At 39.1% G+C, this 18971-nt stretch overlaps 1 protein-coding gene across 7 annotated transcripts; it reads right to left on the reverse strand.

Annotated features, from left to right (window-relative positions):
* Nucleotides 1-1375: 1375 nt before the first annotated feature.
* On the reverse strand, nt 1376-17612 carry LOC113095915 (host cell factor 1-like). Of its 7 annotated transcripts, XM_026261253.1 has the most exons (29): nt 17455-17612; nt 16151-16354; nt 13797-13945; nt 13165-13325; nt 12872-13080; nt 12681-12765; nt 12482-12588; nt 11774-11953; nt 11279-11617; nt 11006-11157; nt 10721-10915; nt 10211-10429; nt 10019-10123; nt 9708-9921; nt 9489-9631; nt 9255-9387; nt 8915-9111; nt 7610-8059; nt 7201-7504; nt 6875-7002; nt 6354-6686; nt 5623-5848; nt 5241-5516; nt 4962-5065; nt 4738-4875; nt 4260-4445; nt 3637-3934; nt 3474-3537; nt 1376-3035 (listed from the first exon to the last, which is right to left on the reverse strand). In XM_026261253.1, exons 2-29 carry the CDS (start codon nt 16344-16346, stop codon nt 2996-2998), a joined length of 5331 nt encoding a protein of 1776 aa, XP_026117038.1. In that variant the 5' UTR covers nt 16347-16354; nt 17455-17612; the 3' UTR covers nt 1376-2995. The 7 variants fall into 7 exon arrangements, with proteins under 7 accessions (XP_026117038.1, XP_026117037.1, XP_026117031.1 ...); XM_026261252.1 differs by having other exon boundaries at nt 5253-5516; nt 7201-8059; XM_026261246.1 differs by having other exon boundaries at nt 7201-8059.
* Nucleotides 17613-18971: the final 1359 nt, after the last annotated feature.

The following is an 18971-nucleotide window of genomic DNA, read 5'->3' on the forward strand; positions in this document are numbered from 1 at the left end:
AATAATTCTTGAACTAAAATAACAAAAGCACAAATATATAGTAATTCATATATACATCTTCATTTGTATGCTGATCTATAAGAGTTTGGGATGTTTAATATTAGGATATGAATCCTCCACCATGGTCCCTCCCTGCAACATCAAGCCCCGCCCCCTAACTAAAGAAATCACTATTGATAAAAGATCAGTGCTTCTTCAAGTGAGATACATTTACACCCCTTAATGTTAAACCAAGTTTTTAAAAATAAAAGCAATCTTAAAAAATAATTGACTTCATGTCATACACAGGATCCACAGAGTGTTTTCATCACAATAACATGGGTTACATCTCAACTGACTCAATAGGGCTCTGCAAACTGTGTCATGCAATACTCAGCTGTTTTTGCACCAGATCTGGGACACTGCAGGAACAGAGAGGTTTTACTCCCTGGGTACCATACCTGGGTATATAGTGGAGCTCACTGCTGCCTCCTAGTGTTTGATGTTACCTCGTCCATATCATCTCCTCTGATGCACTGGAAGTCTGGCAGAAAGAGTTCCTTGTGTAGGCATTCCCTTTAATAGTGCTTGGCAATAAAATTGACTTGGATTATTTCCAGAGGTTAGCCATCACAATTGAATTACGAGCTATAAGATCCAGTGACTTTGCTTAATAACTGATAGCTGGATTTGATTGACAGGTGTCCCTAACAAGGCCCAGCAGTGGTGCAGTGAAACCAGAGCTGAATATTTAGAATTTAGTGCCAAAGAAGACAGAGCAGCTTTGCAGTGTGGGAGTTCAAGCATTCTGTTTAACCAAGACTAAATCAGGATTCTTCTTCAGAATGACAACTACAGTGCATGATTATAATAAACAATGTTTTTTTTTATTAGTGTGGAGGCTAATATAGTTCAGTTCTTATTCTTGGTGTGAATGGGCCTTTAATCATGGAATCAGTCTTTTCACTGATGAAAGGTTTCAAATTTCAAATCGACTACTACACTTTTCATCTACTAAAATAAACCATTTTAGTCTGTGTAAAATTAATGACATAAACATGATTTGAAGAATATTTTCATTAAAACCAAATTAAATAATACAATAACGCTGATCTTGTTTGATGCGTGTAAAAGACTTTTATATGAAACTAAAACCGCATTAACGGTGTCATATGAATACAATGCTGGGACATCAGTCCTTTATTTCAGCAGAAATATCTCCATATTAAATGCAAACGAGTTAACCGCCTTGTCCATTTAGCTTTCTGAAAAGAGCATAATCAAATATAGCTACTCAACTGGACTACATTTCTGGAAGACACTAGGGGTGGAACGAACTCTCAAGATGTGCTACATGAAACTAAAAGAAATTGGTCGAAATTATTCAGGGAGACGGTTTATATATTTCCTTTTCTTTTATAAGTCAAGACAAAAAAGGCAATCAGGAGATGACCAACATGTAAAAACGTTGTACAGGTAAATATATAAAAGGCCAGGGTATCATCTTCTTGCATTATGAATGAACTATATTACAGCTGAAACTGAACTTTCACCAAGAGTGAGTAAAGCCATCCTCACCCACATGGAGACACAGGTATACACTGAACATTTAGTTTGCATACCTCTCAGATAATCAAAGGAGGGGGAAAAAAGTAGAAATTCATCTTCACATGGACAACTTCCTTCACAATCTAGAGCAGAGAAAATTTGACAAAGAATATGTTGTGAAAAAGTTAAGAGGAAAAGCCAGTGGAAGGGAAAAAAAAGAGTGTTTACTAATAAAAGGCGTCTTGATAAGTTGAGGAATAAAAAAAAAAAAGGTTAAACAATGTTTTATGATTTTTACATCTCAAGGTTTGGCATACACAAACACCGAGTGGAATCAAGCTTAGAAATATGCAGTAAACAAAGTAAAAGCCCTTCAGATGTTTACATCCTTTTCAGTTGCATTACCACTCAACTTGAGCACAAATACAAGGTCTTTCCTTTTGTAAAAGTACTTGACATGAGAACGGCCCATCCAAAAGCCCTTCGTCCCACAAACCCCTTAACCAATGGGGATGGCCAGCAATTTTTAAAACAAAAACAAACCAAAAAATAAAAGTAGTGAGTTAAAAAAAAAAAAAAAGCACACAGACATAAACGACACACAGGAGAAAAGCTTTAAAAATACAAAAATAAACTACACAAAAGATCTTCTCCATCATCGCTTGCAAATTTTTTGTGAAGTTTTGCATTTTTTCCGTTTTTTTTTTTTTTTTTTTCAATTTTCTTTCTTTTTTTTATGGCAAATCTCAGTTCTAGCAAAGTCTCTGTCCTGCCGGTAATGTACTTCCATGGCCACGTCTTTATCTGCAGTTCTGCTCGATTTCTGCTTAATGCAAAAGAGCTCAGACTTCACCAGGAGGCTGGAGTCCAGAACAATTCCTTATGCAGATCTTATTTCACCGAGCCATTCAAGTGAAAAATATCCCCTCTTGTCTGAGGACAAGTGCTTGGTTTGTTTTTGTTTTCCACCCCATTTCCGTTTTTTTCCCCTCCCATGAAAATTACATCACTCATCTCCGATCAGAATCGTGTCCACACATTTACCGTGAACTAAAACTTCACACTCAAGTCCATCACAGAAAAGAGAGCATCTTCAATTGAGCCCAGCTGACAGATCAACCGATACGAATATCTTAAAACTGGCATTTGAATTTACTCAGGCAAGATACGTGTATTGAAAGTAATGGGGGAGAGCAGGAAAGGAAGACTCTACAATGGAAAAAGCTTTTTTCACCTCCCACTCCAAGTATGTTGAAAAATACCCAAAAATATGCAATGTGCTTTTCTCCATTCACACTACTAACAAGAAAAAAACGATTTCCCTAGTAACTGTATTCTTTAACACTATTTCCTTGTTGATTTTGTGCTGTTTGTGATGGATGGTTACAGTTGAAGATGTGTTGGATCCGAATGGAGCATTAGGAATAGTGTAAGTCTTTCTGGTCTTGGAGGATGAACGGAGAGGAGCTCATTGGTCCATTCTTGCTTTCTTCTGACCAATCCCTTTCCTGTAATAAAACATACAAGCATTTTAATACAACCATAATTCTACTACGGTTTCAAATTTCTATTTTTTACACTTATTTAGCAATGATGCATTAAATTGATTAAATATTTATATAATGACATTTGTAATGTTTTATAAATATTTATATTTCAAATAAATCCTGAACTTTCTTTGCATCATAAAATCCTGAAAAAAATATCACTGTTTCCATAAAGATATTAAGCAGCAACACTGATAATAAGAAATATTATTATTTCTGAAGGATCATGGGACACTGAAGACTGAAGTAACGGCTGCTGAACGTTCAGCTTTGCCATCACAGGAATACATTATGCATTAAAATTGAAAACAGTTAACTGAAATTGAAATAATATTTAACATTATTACAATTTTTTTTATCAAATGCACTTATGTAATACTGAAGGCATGGGACACTCACGTATCTGGTGAAGAAACTGCTCTTTTTGGGGCAGGCTTTGCAGAAAGGCCATCTTTGTTAGACTCTACAAAGCAAGAGGCAGTACAAAGCAACTGTAAAATCTACTGTGTCACTGCCTGAAACAGAAAATACTCTCCAGCAAAGAAAAACAGAAATCCTTTACCTTGCAGCCATCGCACTTGTGTAGCCGGGCCGTAACCTTTCTCGTTGCGTGCCGCGATGCGGAAAATGATGGCGGGTTTGGTGGTATAGTCTATATGGGCGTTGGACAAGATGGAGGACTGGACCAGGCATGAGGGGTTTGGCCCACAGTAAACGCGCATGAAGGCAAGCTGGGCCGGGGCCGAGGGTTTCACCTCGGTGGTCTGGCTGCTCTGGATGGCCAAATACACAGAATACTCGGTGATCTTTCCTGATGTCACGGATGGAGGCTCCCATGTAAGATGAGCACCGTCTGGACTCTGAGGAGAGAAATAAGTGAAGAGAGGATGCATTTATATTAGTGTATATATTCAATTTCTTGTGGCATCAATTACACATCCGCCTGATCCAACTGCATCGAAGAAACTAACACTTTTATTCATGGAGGACACATTAAAAAGGTTTTTGAATTTTTATTTTAAATCTTGAAAAAAATCAAATAAATTACAATACTGTTTTTACTGTATTTAATAAAAAAAAAGAAAAAAAAAAGTATATAATTTCTTAATTTTTACAAGATTCTAGTTATCATTACACCATATTTAACAACAGGTAATCAAGTGCAAATTAAGATTTGAGGTGTACCTTGCTGATCTTTATGGCACATGGTGCCCCTGGGAAACCCGGCAAACAGGTCTTGAAAGCAGATATTTCCGAAAAGGCTCCACGGCCACATGTGTTTATACCCGCCACACGGAATTTATAGGCCGTCCCGGGCTGAAGGTCCACCTTCTTCATCTGGCTGTAGTCAGGTATTGTGCCAGAATCATCCTACAACATAATACACAAGTTCTGTCAGTATATTTACTTTTACAAACATTTACATTTATTCATTTAGCTGACGCTTTTATCCAAAGTGACCTACAATTGCTATGTATGTGTCAGAGGTCGCACGCCTCTGGAACAATAGGGGTTAAGTGTCTTACTCAGAGACACATTGGTGTCTCACAGTGGATTCGAACCCGGGTCTCTCACACCAAAGGCATTTGTCTTATCCACTGCGCCAACACCAACCAAACAAGCAATGGTGTACTGTTTGAAGAAGAATGTCATTGTGGCTCACCTCAACATAAGCGGCGTCATCTGCAGGCATGTAGAAATGCGTTACAACCATGTTGGTGACTTTGACAATGCCAACATCATGCCACTGGTTTTCTTTTTTCACTTGAGGTTTGACTGTAACAGTGGGAGGGTTTTGTTTCTGTGAGGAAAAACAGAAAACGGGATTTTAAAATATTCTTTCCCATGCAGTGCATATTACTGTGATTATTTACTTATGAAACTCACCACAGCCACAATACCATTGGCCACTTCAGTCAGAGCTGCAGCTGCCTGCATTTTAGCTGGACTTGCAACTACTGCAGGTGCTAATGTACAGGATGGAGCCAAGGCTACACAGGGAATAAACAGAATCTTGAGGGTTTTTTTTCTAATGAATGTGAAGTTTTTTTTCTGTAAGCAATTTTCATTGGGCTTTTTTAAAGCACATTAAGTTACTGAGAATTCAACTATAATGATGGTTTAAAACAACTAATTTAGTCTATACTACTGAAAAGTAAAATGAACCTTCACACATACTCTCTGCCGAGGTGCTGGGCAGCAGTCCCACTACTGTACTTGTGGCAGCGGCGGCGACCTCATTGTGTCCATTGCTTTCTGAGGAGGGATCATTTAGGCTGTCAGCCGGAGCCAAGCCCTCTGTGGGCAGTGCGGCCTGGGCAGCAGCTTGCTGGGCTGCCTGGAGCTGCTGTTGCTGCTGAACCAAAGCTGCTAGTTCCTGCTGGGTCAGAACGATGGGTATGGTGTGGGTCTGCTGGTTGTCTCCTCCAGCATCACCTGAGCCTGACAGGGGGATTAGACACAAAATGAACTACTGCAAGCTTTGGATTTAATATGAACATATGCAGGTCATAGGTTGGGATTTTGTGGATGAATGATGGGGACTCACTCATAACAGCCTGCTGTGCTGCTTGCAGTACAGCCTGAATGGCGAGGGCCTGGGCCTCCTCTGTCGCTGCAGCCTGGGCCGCTGCCTCTGCGGCTGCCGTGACGGCCAGCTCCTCTGGGGTCAGACCAGTCACCATCAGTGTTGTGGGTTGCCCATCTGACATCAGCTCTGGTGGCAAGGCCAGCGCCTCGGCCTGTGATGCTGACACCGCTTCTACGCCCTCCATCTACCACACAAATAAATAAATAAATAAAATACAGGACATTTGAACCAGGAGTCTCACACCTTAAAAAAATTACTTTGTTTATAATCCCTATAAATATAAAACTATATTAATATATTTAGTACTATTTTAGCAACATTTTAAAATATTAAAACTTCCTTATTTCTATTAATCTTTTTTTTTTAATAAAAAAGTTATAATAAACATATTTTTGCAAATTAGTTTGAATTCAGCAATTTATTTGCAATAATAGCTGAAACATTCTACAGTAAAAAATGTATATGAAGTTGAATATGAATAAATTTTTAAAAAGTACAAAATTCAATTTAATTTGCAATAATAACTGGAAAGTTTTGCTGAACATTTTACTTAACATTTTACTAAAATCACAATTTATCTCTAGAATTAAGATTTTTCATTTTTCACAGTCAAAAATTAAAAGGTAAATATTGGTATTAATCTGAAAAACGAACTGATAAATGTATAGTTAGAATGGAATGGACTGTACCTCTGCTGTAGGTAGTTGCTCCTGAGCTGTTCCTCCCTCTGCCATGCTAGAAGCGTCATGCTCCATGGGCACTGCCCCTTCCTCCGCCTGGCTCTCTGCCTGCATGGCTACTGCTATGGCTTCTCCCTGGAAGTCACTCGGCAAGGCCGCTGCCTCTGCCTGGAAGTCACTGGGCATAGCCACTTCCCCCGACTCTGTCTGGAACTCTGCCTGCATGGAGACTGCCTCCGCTTCAGCCTGGCCTTCTGTCTGCAAAGACTCTGCTTCCGAACTCTCCATAACAACCGGCTCAGCTCCGGCCTCTGAGGACGACTCCGTGATTGAAGAGATAGACTGCAGGAGAAAGACAGAGAAAGAAAAACTGATGTTATGAATCCCCCTTTCTTTTCAACCCTCTCCAACCACCTTGTCCCCCACTCGCATTTAACCTCCGTAACGGTATGCATCAGTCTCAAAGTGTACAAAAGTATACAAAGTCTCACCCTATACAAAGTTTAGATCTCAAAATACAGGCGACTCACCGGAACAGCTGGTCCTGGTAGAGGTGTGGCCTGTGTGACTATGGTAATGGCTCTGCTCTGGGAAGCTGCAGTGGAAGGCAGGCCTTCTGTACTAGTCGTAGATTCTGATACTTCATCACTCTGTTGGGCTAAATGTGCAAAATAAATTGTTACAATCAACTTTTAAAAGATATAAAAAGGACAAATTGCAGGAAGTAACTGTGCGCATGTCATTCTTGTATGTATAAATACAAATAATCCACACAATTATTATCAAATGAGACCCAGTTAGTTTGTAAATATTGTAAATGTGCATATTTATAATATCTTGAGGAATTCTAAAGTACCTGTTCCCTCATCAGTCTCCATACTGCAGGTAGCAGTGGTTGCTGTGTTGGTGGTGCCTGTTTCATGGGTCTCACAGGGTGGGTTCGAGCAGACTTTTTGCACCGTTCCTGTTTGATTTCCGCCCATGTTAGATGACGCTGTTGTTGAGGTGTTGGTGGTGCCTGTTTCATGGGTCTCACAGGGTGGGTTGGAGCAGACCTTTTGCACCGTTCCGGTTTGATTTCCGCCCATGTTAGATGACGCTGTTGTTGAGGTGTTGGTGGTGCCCGTTTCGTGGGTCTCACAGGGTGGGTTGGAGCAGACCTTTTGCACTGTTCCGGTTTGATTTCCGCCCATGTTAGATGACGCTGTTGTTGAGGTGTTGGTGGTGCCCGTTTCGTGGGTCTCACAGGGTGGGTTGGAGCAGACCCTCTGTACAGTGCCAGCAGGAGCAGTGCCCATATTTGAAGATGCTGTGGTTGCGGTGTTGGTGGTGCCTGTCTCGTGGGTCTCACAGGGTGGGTTGGAGCAGACCCTCTGTACAGCGCCCATGTTGGCAGATGCTGTTGTGGCGGTGTTTGTTGTACCCGTTTCATGCGTTTCGCAGGGCGGGTTGGAGCACACTCTCTGTACTGTGCCAGCTGGTCCAGTGCCCATATTTGCTGTTGCTGTGGTGGCCGTGTTGGTGGTGCCCGTCTCGTGGGTCTCACAGGGTGGGTTGGAGCACACTAAAGTAACATTTCCAGAAGCATCGCCTGCACCAGACTCAGTAGAGGTGGGCTGCTCAGAGGTGGGAGAGGCCAGGATGGAAACAGGCAGATCTTGGACCGGCTGAGCCTCCACACCACTGGGTGTAGTTATGAGAGTCACCTGGGTGGGCTTAAGAAAGAAAGACACAAAAACAGATTTTGTTATATTTTTCAGTAAATTGAGCTAATATGGTGAAAACTATTCATTTTACCAAATTATATTTTATATATTTACTTTATTACACATTAAGTTACACCACAGTTCTAGTTTTCAGTCAGAATGACTAATTGAAATACATTTTATTCACAGAGGACACATTAAATTGATAGAAAGTGACAGTAAATACATTTTATAATCTTATAAAATATTTATATGTCCAATAAATGCTGTGCTTTTGAACATTCTACTCAAACATTTTATATATATAACAAAACAAAAAAACACAGTTACCACAAAAACATTACCTGCTTTCAACACTGATAGCAGGAAATGTTTTTTGAGCACCAACTCATCACAGAATGATTTCTGAAGGATCATGTGACACTAAAGACTGAAGAAATGGCTGCTGAAAATTCAGCTTGGCCATCACAGAAATAAATACATTTTTTATAATATAAACTCTTCAATTGTAATATTACATAATATAATTTTTTTTAATATATTTTTGATCAATTAGATGCAGCCTTGATGACTTCCATGCAATAGACTTCCGAACAATAGCAAACAAATTATAATCATTTTTTTTTTATATAAATAATTGTTTTTATAAATACTACTACAAAAGGACAAAAAAAGTGTTTTATGGGGAAAAAATTAATTTAAAAATTTCAGTGAATTGTTTACAGGTAATTATTTTGAAATATAATCATTTATATTATTTAATTAATTTTAATAACTTTAAAGTACACTTGTATAAAAAAATTACTTGAAGATAAAATAATTGCAATACTTAAGATTATTAACCTCTGATTATCTGGTTCTCACCTGCATGGTGGAGGTGACAGTGTTCAGGTTGCTTTGGGCAGCTGACACAGCGGTAGCAGTAATGACCTGGTTTGAGAGGGTGGCAATCGTGCCCAGAGTGGTGACGGGAGTTGCCAGGGTGGCATTGGCACTGGCTAAGCTTCCTCCAGCTAAGCTGGTAGAAACAGTTCCTGTGACTGTGCCAAGTGTTGTTACACCTTGGAAAGAGAACAGACACGGCAAGAAGGAAATACTTCAATCATTTATAATAGAGGTTGCTGAGTTACTCTTGGCACAGAGACGAATTCAGTCTTTTAACAATGAACAATTACTATTGACTTTACTAGGTTCATATCCTCACCGGTTGTTCCCTTGACAACCAGCGTGGTTACAGTTGGCTTGACCCCAGATACTGGAGACACGAGTCGCATTCCTCCCATCGGCAAAGTGCGAAGGATGGTTCCAGGCTGACCAGGAGCTCCCTTCAGAACAACCTTCAGACAGGACAAACACAACCCATGTAGGAAAACGTGCCTTGAAGCTCTACAACGGCATCATGTTATTCATTTCGCACCAGATATTCTGAACCAAATACCTGTGTTAGGCCTTGCTGGCCAGCTGCTGTACCAATCTTAGGCACTGCTGTAATGATTTTGCCAGGAGTTCCTGTTCCAGATGTCATCATCTTTGAGGTGATGATGGTAATTGGGCTCTTCACCCCTGTACTACTAGTCAGGCCTACAACAGAAAACAGAAACTCGTTTAGCCCAAACAAAGCCACCTAAAATAATATTTTACACACTTATTTCTTTACCTGCAGCTCCCTGCTGTAGAGCAGACATGGGGATCGTTTTGAAAATAGTGGTGGTGCCTGGTTTGGTGCTTGTGGGGGACATCCCACTGATACCCAAGATAGTGGGTTTGTTTCCGGTGCCACCTGCTTGACTGGTGGTGATTATGGTGGTTGGCTTTCCATCCGCAGACGTTACCAGTTTCAGAATGGTGCCGGGTGGGAGGGGACCCTTTGTCTATGGAATAAGAATGACACTGAAGTTCAGATTCTATCAAATTGTAATTAATGTGAGCGCCTGAGAGATTTAACTATATACTATAGGTTTATTGTACCTGTATAATTTGAGTCACTGGGTTGGAGGAGGCCTGTCCAGTCACAGCAGATGTCTGCACTGGTTTGGTCTGTACCACTGACATCACCTTGCCCAAGCTGGAAATCTTAAAATAAATAAAAAAAGATAAATAAAACTAAGCCAATTCTATTCTGCCATAATTTCTCCTATGCCAGAATTAACAATACTGTACCAGGTTTCCTCCCATGGAAAGTGGGCTCTTAACAAGAGTGATGGTCTTGGTGACTCCACCCACCATCGTGGTCACAACCTGAGCCTGCTGGGCTACGGTTACTGTGCCAGACTTGTGCACGGTGATGATGGGCCGAGCAGCTGTGGTGGGACTGGACACTGTCGGAGTGCCCACCTGTGCAGCCGCAGTCTTCAGCATACGAGTGGCAGGGTTGCTTACCTACGACAAAATGATTGCGAGTCATTAAACCAGTGCTGGCCAAGACTGCAAAATAGCTTGAAACATAAATATGTAATTCAGTTGACGTACATTTACAGTCATGTGTATGCTGGCTAACGTAAGTTTTGAATTCAGCACATTCAATCATAATTTAGAGCTGGAACCATTTAGGTTTTGTTGCTTTGGAGTCTTTTGTTTTTTAATTCAAGCGTTACCAAAATAGGCCCAACATGAAAAATAAAGCCCAAGAGGCAATATGAAGAACTACACAGTGACAATCTTAAGAATTACCATGACAGGTGATCCCACTTTAACGGTGTTGGGGAGAGTGGTGGACCCAGGTGTCACAGCCACCGTTTTAACAATCGTGGCCCCCGCCGGCACATTGAGAAGAGTAGCTCCAGGAGAAGGAGGGATTTTCTGTGTGGCTGCAGCAGCTGCGGCCAAAGCTGCCATTCCACTCATCTGAGGGCTGCTGCCAATGGGCTAAAAAAGAAAAAGGAGTACACATTTAATTAAAACAATTTATGAAACACCAACATTTTTACATTCCAGCTTTACTTTCTTGCTTCATACCGTTCCTTGAGTGGTCTGTGCTGGCACTACCATGCGAACACCTGCAGGAAGTGATGTCATAGTGACTGGGGATTTTCCGGCCTGGCTGGCCTGCCGAACAGTGACATACGACGTCCCGGTGCCCGACTGAGGGGCTGCAACTTTCAGAATAGCTTAAATATAAAATAAAATACATGTTAAACTTACCGTTAAACTCAAAGAAATTTTTAATTACTCTGTGGTATTGAGTAAACATAACATTACTGTGCTATTAACAATTTAACTAATTGGTACCTGGGCCCCGTGCGGTTGAGGCAGCCACAGGACTTGCAGGTGTGCTGGGCAGGACTGAGGCTGTGGGAGAAGCCGCCTGGGGCACGAGGGTGAAGCCACTTTGCGGCAGACTCTGAGCAGACGGTGCAGCTGCGGCAGGCGCTGGACTCTTAGGCGAATTTCCAGGGAGGGAGGGAACAGCGTTGAGGGATGGGGATGTGGCAGCAGTGGCTGCTGGGATATCATATTTCTGAAGCTGAAGCAGGTACATGTCTGCTGTAGACACTGCTCCCCAGCTAACCTCTAAAGAATTTGTGTTGGCCCGGACAAGCTGTACCCGTGAAGGGGGATTAGGTCGCTCTGCAAGAAAATGTACAATGCCAAAAAACAGTCAAATTGCACAGTTCAATACAATCAACTGATGCATAAAAAAAATAAAAATAATGCTTTTCGATTTTTGATGAAGCAGTTTAACGGTGTCAGAAATGCTCTATACTTCATCTCTCTCGCACTCACCGGTCTCCAGGTACCAGAGATCTTTGCAGCACACCTGATTGTTCCAAGCTTTGCGGTACCCATCCCGTCCACTCCAAACATAAAGTCTGTTGTTAATACCAACAGCACAATGTCCTGCTCGTGCACGGGGTATGTTGTCCTCCAAAGTGTCCATCAAAACAGTCTCCCAAGACAAGGTGTCTAAAAGAAAAAAAGTTTATTTTTTTACATTTCAAGGATATGGTATAACATGACAAACTGCAATCAAAACAAGCTGTCTGGGCCCAATCCCAAAGCCCTATTATTTCACATATAGTATTGTCACAATACCATAACTTCCTGTAGATACCACTGCAATTTCACAATCTTTAATACCAATTTCAAAATAGGTTTTTACAAATAATTACAGAGACCGGCAGTAATAAGTAAACAAAGAAAAGAGTTAACATTAAAGTAGTATCAGGACACATTTAAAGTTATCGCACAGACTAGATACATCTATCAGTAATTGTAGTAAAGGTTTCTGAAGGATCATGTGACACAAGTAATGGCTGAAATTCAGCTTTGCCATCATTACTTAAAATATATGAAACTAGAAAACAGTTTATGTTATATATTTTACTACATGACTGTTTTCCCTACATTATTGATCAATGAAAGTAAATGCAGCCTTGGTGAAGAGACTAAAGATATTTTTAATACTACATGTACTCAAAAAAAAAAACATACCCAAGTTCAGGCAGGCCAGTGTGTTTGTACACTTCCATTCCTTCTCATGCGTGGCCACCTTCACATCATCCATCACCAAAGGAACCCAGCCACCAAAAACATACATTCTACAGATGAAGGTATTAAAGGTCAGTAATGCCATTGTGTGCATTTAGGGAACACCTGTGGTGATGCAATTCTAGATTACACTGAAACTCACTTGTTTGTAATCGTGGTGGCTGAGTGGAGGCTACGGGGAAGGGGAGCTACGCCGCTTATTGCAGGCTTGTTCCAGGTCAGTGTATCTGAAATGCAAAGAATGGCCTAATTATTGCTTAACCTAATTGACTGGTTGGATTAATGACCAATGTTTGACATGCACCACATTAAAAACAATGATAACCTTCATACCAATATCTAAAGTCCAAAGATCTCCCAAACGGCAACCACTCATTCCTCCGTATATAACAAGACGGGACTTCTTAGTAGCTTTTTCAGTATAAACTACAGCAGTGTGGCTCTCTCTTGGCGGAGGCAGTACACCATATGTGACCGGTATATCCCAGCCCACAGTGTTGGAGCCCGGACGCAGCTCAAGGGTATAAAGGTCATTCAAATATCTGGAAGCACACATAAGTGAGTCTAGAAACCAAAGAGCATTTAAATATTTACTTCCTGACCACATTACAATATGATAGGAATACCTGGGAATGTTGTTCTTGGGGTCTTCGCTGTCATTGGCAAGCCCTCCAAAAAGATAACACTTGTTGCCCACAAGAGAAAAACTGTGGCCCAGGCGAGGGCATGGTGGTGCTCCACTTTTAGGGGCTTTTGGTTTCAATTTTTTCCATTCCCATCTGCTTGCCTGATAATAGGAACCAAAGGAAGAGATTTTAAAACATTAAGCATTACACACTTGCTGACTATGTAAACAGATACAGAGGAAAAACTGGGTTTAATACACTAAAATGACTGAGGGCCACAAATTTCCAGACAGCCACATCTTTCCAAATACAAACTCACACAGAAACATGCGTCTCGCTGTTTAGACACACATTACAATAAAAACAAATGTTTGCTCTAAATATCAAACATGTTTTATCATTTGACGGGTTGGAATAAAAGTCTGAAGCTAAAAATTCAGAGTCTGTGCCTTTCATACATTATGTCATTTTCTGTGAAATCTGTCAACTCTGACTGGCCAAAATCATCAGGCCAGGTGTATCTTTCAGCAGCTAACATTGGCTAACTCAGCCTGCAAATTTGGGCAAATGGTTTGTAGTGTATTCAAGCCTTTAGTCACATAACAGAGTGATTTTAAATAATTTTTTCTTACCTGTAACTCATAAAGGTCATTGCTGTACTTTCCATATTCCACCATTCCACCAAAAGCTAATAGACGAGTGCCATCACATACAAAACCATAAGCTGCACAGCCTGGAGGAATCTCTCCACGAACAGCTGGTATGAACCACTGGTTTGTTGCTGAAATAGATAAATATACCCTATTTCATTATTCTGTCAATATCACAGTGAAAATATGTAGACGACTTAAAATATAGCTCTCTTGCAGTTAAAAAGCACTTTCTAATTGTCAAAATAACGGAAGGGAAGACATGACCAACAGAAGAACAACGCATCACGCCATGACATCTTAGGTCAAATAAAAGAAAAACTAAACCACAATGAATCTTAGGTAAGCAACAGATATTTTTGTCCATAAAGCGATACACATCCAAGTGTAACAGATTAATGAAAGAAAAAATGTAGGGTGGGAACTTGGGTTTTACTGGAGACACTTTGATTTTGAGGTCAAAACCTCAAACGACGCTGTATTAGAAGAAAAATCCTTGCATTACCATTAACTACTTTTTGTAATTTGATGCAAAGTAATTTAATACAAAGTAGTGTAATGAACATACATATTTTTAAAAAATGGAGGATTTTTGATGCTGATGACTGTTAAAACATGCCATAGTCTTGAGAAAAAAGTCCATTGAATTACAGGAAGAGAAATGTACTGCATTGCAATTCAAAGAACTGAAAAGTCATGCAACAGAGTAATTTGATTGTTTGGCTTAACTGGGAACATTGGTAGATAAATTAGACCTTTCTAGGAAATTAACTATTTCACCATAACCCACTTAATGAATATTATTGAATGTAATTTGTGTGTGTGTGTGTATATATATATATATATATATATATATATATATATATATATATATATATATATATATATATATATATATATATATAATACATGTATATATATAATACATGTATATATATATTTGGAAACATTACTATTTAACATTTTTTGCAAGAAGTTTCTTCTGCTCATCAAGCCTGCATTTATTTGATCAAAAATACAGATTTTTTTTTAATATTGTGATATATTATTACAATTTAAAATAATTGTTTTTTAATTTATTATACTTTAAATTATCATTTATTTCTGTGATGCAAAGCTGGATTTTTAGGATCATTATCACATGATCCTTTAGAAATCATTGTAATATGATGATTCATTATCAAAGTTGGAAACAGTTCTGCTGCTTAATATTTTTTTCAGAACATGTGATTTTTTTTAGGATACTTGATGAATAAAAAGTAAAAAAAAAAAAGAAGCTATGTTTTTAAAATATAAATATTTTGTAATAATAATATACACTACTGGTCAGTAATTTGGGGTCAGTAATTGTTTTCTTCTTTTTAAATAAAATCAATACTTTTATTCAGCAAGGATGTGTTAAATTGATAAAAAGTGATAGTGAAGAAAATATATTATTAGAATATATATATATATTACTATAATTTTTATTTTGAATAAATTCATTTCTTTTTAACCTTTTATTCATCAAATATATTAGACAGCAGAACTGTTTACAACACTCATAATAAATCAGAATATTAGAATGATTTCTAAATGATCATGTGATAGACTGGATGTTACATGTGACACTGAAGGCTGGCGTAAAGATGCTGAAAATTCAGCTTTGCATCACAGGAATAGATTATTTTTTTAAAGTATATACTCAAATAGAAAACTATTATTTTAAGTTTTAATAATTTTTCACAATATTACTGTTTTTTCTGTATTTTTGATCAAATAAATGCAGGCTTGATGAGCAGAAGAAACTTCTTTCAAAAATATTAAAAATAGTAATGTTTCCAAACTTTTGGTATGTACTGTATATATATAATATACACAATACACACACTTCTCACAACTCAGCATCATAAAACGTGTCTGGAAATATCTACTGGCAGAGTATGGTCTAGTGCAGCCTAATTTCCACAATACTAATAATGACATTGTGGGCTCAACAGTCACACCAAAAGACAACAAAAAGGCGCACTGGTGCAAGTGCAGAAGGGGGGCGTGCTCGTGCGCGTGACGTCCATTTTTGTTTTCTGGCGCCTTTTTCGCCCACAACAGTCGAGCTGCAAGCGACACGCAGTGCGTCAAACGTCGCAATGAACTCTCAGAATGTTTTACAGGTTATATTATGTAATATAAGAAGACATTTTCTCAAAGACGAAGACAAATTCACGACAGTAACTTCAAGATAAGTCGGCCCTTCATCGTTGGGCAAAAGAAATATAAGTTACTCGTGAAAGTGTATTGACAAGGTAAACACGGAGCACAAAAACGTTCCTCATAAAATAATAAAACATTTTACTCACCTGTATTATAAACGTGCAACTCGTCAACGATGCCTTCGTTTCCTCCGCCGAAAACGACCATGAGCTCCTTGATGGCTACGGCTCTGTGTCCGTGTCTCGGCCGGGGGACCGGCCCGGACCATCCCTGAACCCGCTTCCATCGCGGCTGCAACGGAGCTCCGGTGGTGCCAGGCACAGCGGAACCGGTGGACGTCATGTCCTTTACTGGGGAAACAAGGCAATGTACTTCAGAGACCCTCAACAACTAACGTTTCTGTTCTGTGAGCAATACAACACAAAATAGAATGGTGTGTATATATTAAATAACACGTTCTGAATATAGATGTGCATTGTTATAACATTACAGCAGTGCCGTCGGAATCCCAAACACTGGGTTATTCAGAAGTTTGATTAATTCAGGAATGCCGCCATTGTGGCGCTTGCAGACGGGCTAAAAGCCGGCCAGATAACGTTAGTCTAAAAGGAAACGCGTGCAGCAAGTTGAGCATCGATCATCGTATTTACCAAAAACCAAACAGCACCATATCCCAGATTAAAAAGTCACACATTAAAATTACATTGTGCAGTTAGATGTCCCCGATGCAAAAAGAGTATCAACCCATGGAAGTCGCCATCTTGGAACAAACCTCCGCCAGCCTGAAAAATGGCGGAGCGGCAAATAAAAACAATTTCAGGTCAACTAAAAAGCCAGTGTATGGGAACAAACCCTCTACTTACTGTAAAATTAGAATTATTCAAAACCTCATCCGCAAAACACTGCGAAGGTAAACAAAGATATCACAACGGAGAACAACACTCGAAACGCAGTCCCCGTTTGCTGCAGAAGACTATTTTCATGCCCCTCTCTGGGAGTCGCCATCTTGTCAACCACTCAAAATAGCAACAATACTACATTTTAAGGGTGCAATTTTATTCCAATGCAGTGTTAAATAAAACAACCTCCAGAGTGCTACAGTTTCCAAGCGGTTTGGGCATTTAAGCGAGACTTTTAAGCGTGCATGAATTCATGTTACAGCAGCGCAGTGTAAACAGACATCTAACCTCATTTCACCAAAACATCCGCACATAAACACGCAAGAGCAAATGCATCCCGATACATACTAGTGGAAGATACGTCCGCGCAAATCCTCCAAGCGAAAAATATAGACTGGTTGTCTTTTATTCAGTTCATGCCGCCCCGGTGTAAGCAGCCATCTTGTCGTTAAATCAGCTCCCACAAGAAAAATGGCGGCTAAGTTTACGTTCGCCATCAATAAATACACATATCGGCTTAATGCATTCTGTTCGCCTAGAGTCATACGTACAAGATTCGTGTTGTAGTATCCGAGGAACTGTTTCGGTGGTCTGTTTTTGAAATAATAGCCCAGGTTCATCCGAATCCGTTAAGAAGTATCCCCTCTCATGCCTGCCTGGAAGCCGCCATGTTCCTGACAATGTTCAGCCGCTCGTGCAGCCACCAGTAACAAATATGGCGGAACCACCACGTCCCTCTCTAGACGCCCTGGAAAACTCGCTCTCACAGCTCAGATATAAAATCCTGAATTACTTAAGCAATTATTTTTTAATTATTATGCGCTATATGTATGAATCTGGGATCTACTAAAACTATTCAGATAATTTTCACATATTTTTACACTTTGTGTATTAAGAGCTTATTGTCCCAAACTAAAGATGGCGATTGAAGTCGAAGATTATTGTTATATATTCTTTTTATGACACATTTCTTTTATTCTTTCTTTGTGAAAATAGTGTATTCACAAAAATGCATGATACAATTATTATTACGTTCGAAGAAAAGGTAATTAATTTGTAAGTTGGGCACGAATGAATGTAAACTGGCTTCTATTTTCTTGAAACAACGCCCCCCCAAATACTTTATCGCCTACATGAAGCCAATGTTGTTATCTTCCTGGAATAGACACATTGTTAGGAAAAAAATGGGGTTTCTTTTCGTTTCTTCTTCTTCTTCTTCTTCATTTTTTTTTTTTTTTGTAAACCTGTGCAAAAATGCCTTTGAACAACATTAGGGAGATTTGTTTTGGATAAAAGCTGTCAAATGCATAAAAGTATCTTAGGGTCATTCTTAAAATGCAGTGGCAAATGCCAAGCGAAATTGAATTTGTGCATGTTAAAAATTAAATTTACAACATAAGCATTTTACTTGCGTTAAAAATATTATGTTGCAGTTATCCAAGGAAACCTATTTAAAAAACACAGATTTCGTTTCAAGCTCAATTAAATATGTATTTTAAAACAAAAATCTAACTTTGAACAGTTAGTTATAAAAAAAAATTTCACCCTATTTAATAAAATTACTGTTGCAGTTGAGGTACGCTACTTGTCGCTGCTAAATTAAGAAAGACAGTTTATATAATTATTGGACTAAATATAAATGAAATAGTTGATATATCTAAGCAATTATTGTTTGTTTCTTCATTCTTTCTAGTGTTTTTACATGACAAAATTTGCATTCAGTAATATAATCTGATACACTTGGCTTAAAGGTATAAAAAATAGTTCATCTTCAGTTGCTGGTCTCCATTGACTTCCATAGTTTGGAGAAAAAAACACGTCAGCCAAAAAGCCCCACGAAACATGGAGACACGACATTACCAGGGTTTTTTCTCCTTTTACTCTACATTTAATCTCATAGATGTATATGAGGAGCATCATCTCATGCATAATTTAGATATTACATAGATAATTTAGATACTAAATACATCTTATTTGTGTCACATTATGTTTTTTCTTTTCTGGAGGCAACAGTTTTATCCAGAAGCTCTAAATCCCATTTTTTTCTTGCCAATGATCCATCAAAAGG

The sequence above is a fragment of the Carassius auratus genome, unplaced genomic scaffold (assembly GCF_003368295.1).
Source record: "Carassius auratus strain Wakin unplaced genomic scaffold, ASM336829v1 scaf_tig00215808, whole genome shotgun sequence".
Classification (NCBI taxonomy): domain Eukaryota; kingdom Metazoa; phylum Chordata; class Actinopteri; order Cypriniformes; family Cyprinidae; genus Carassius; species Carassius auratus.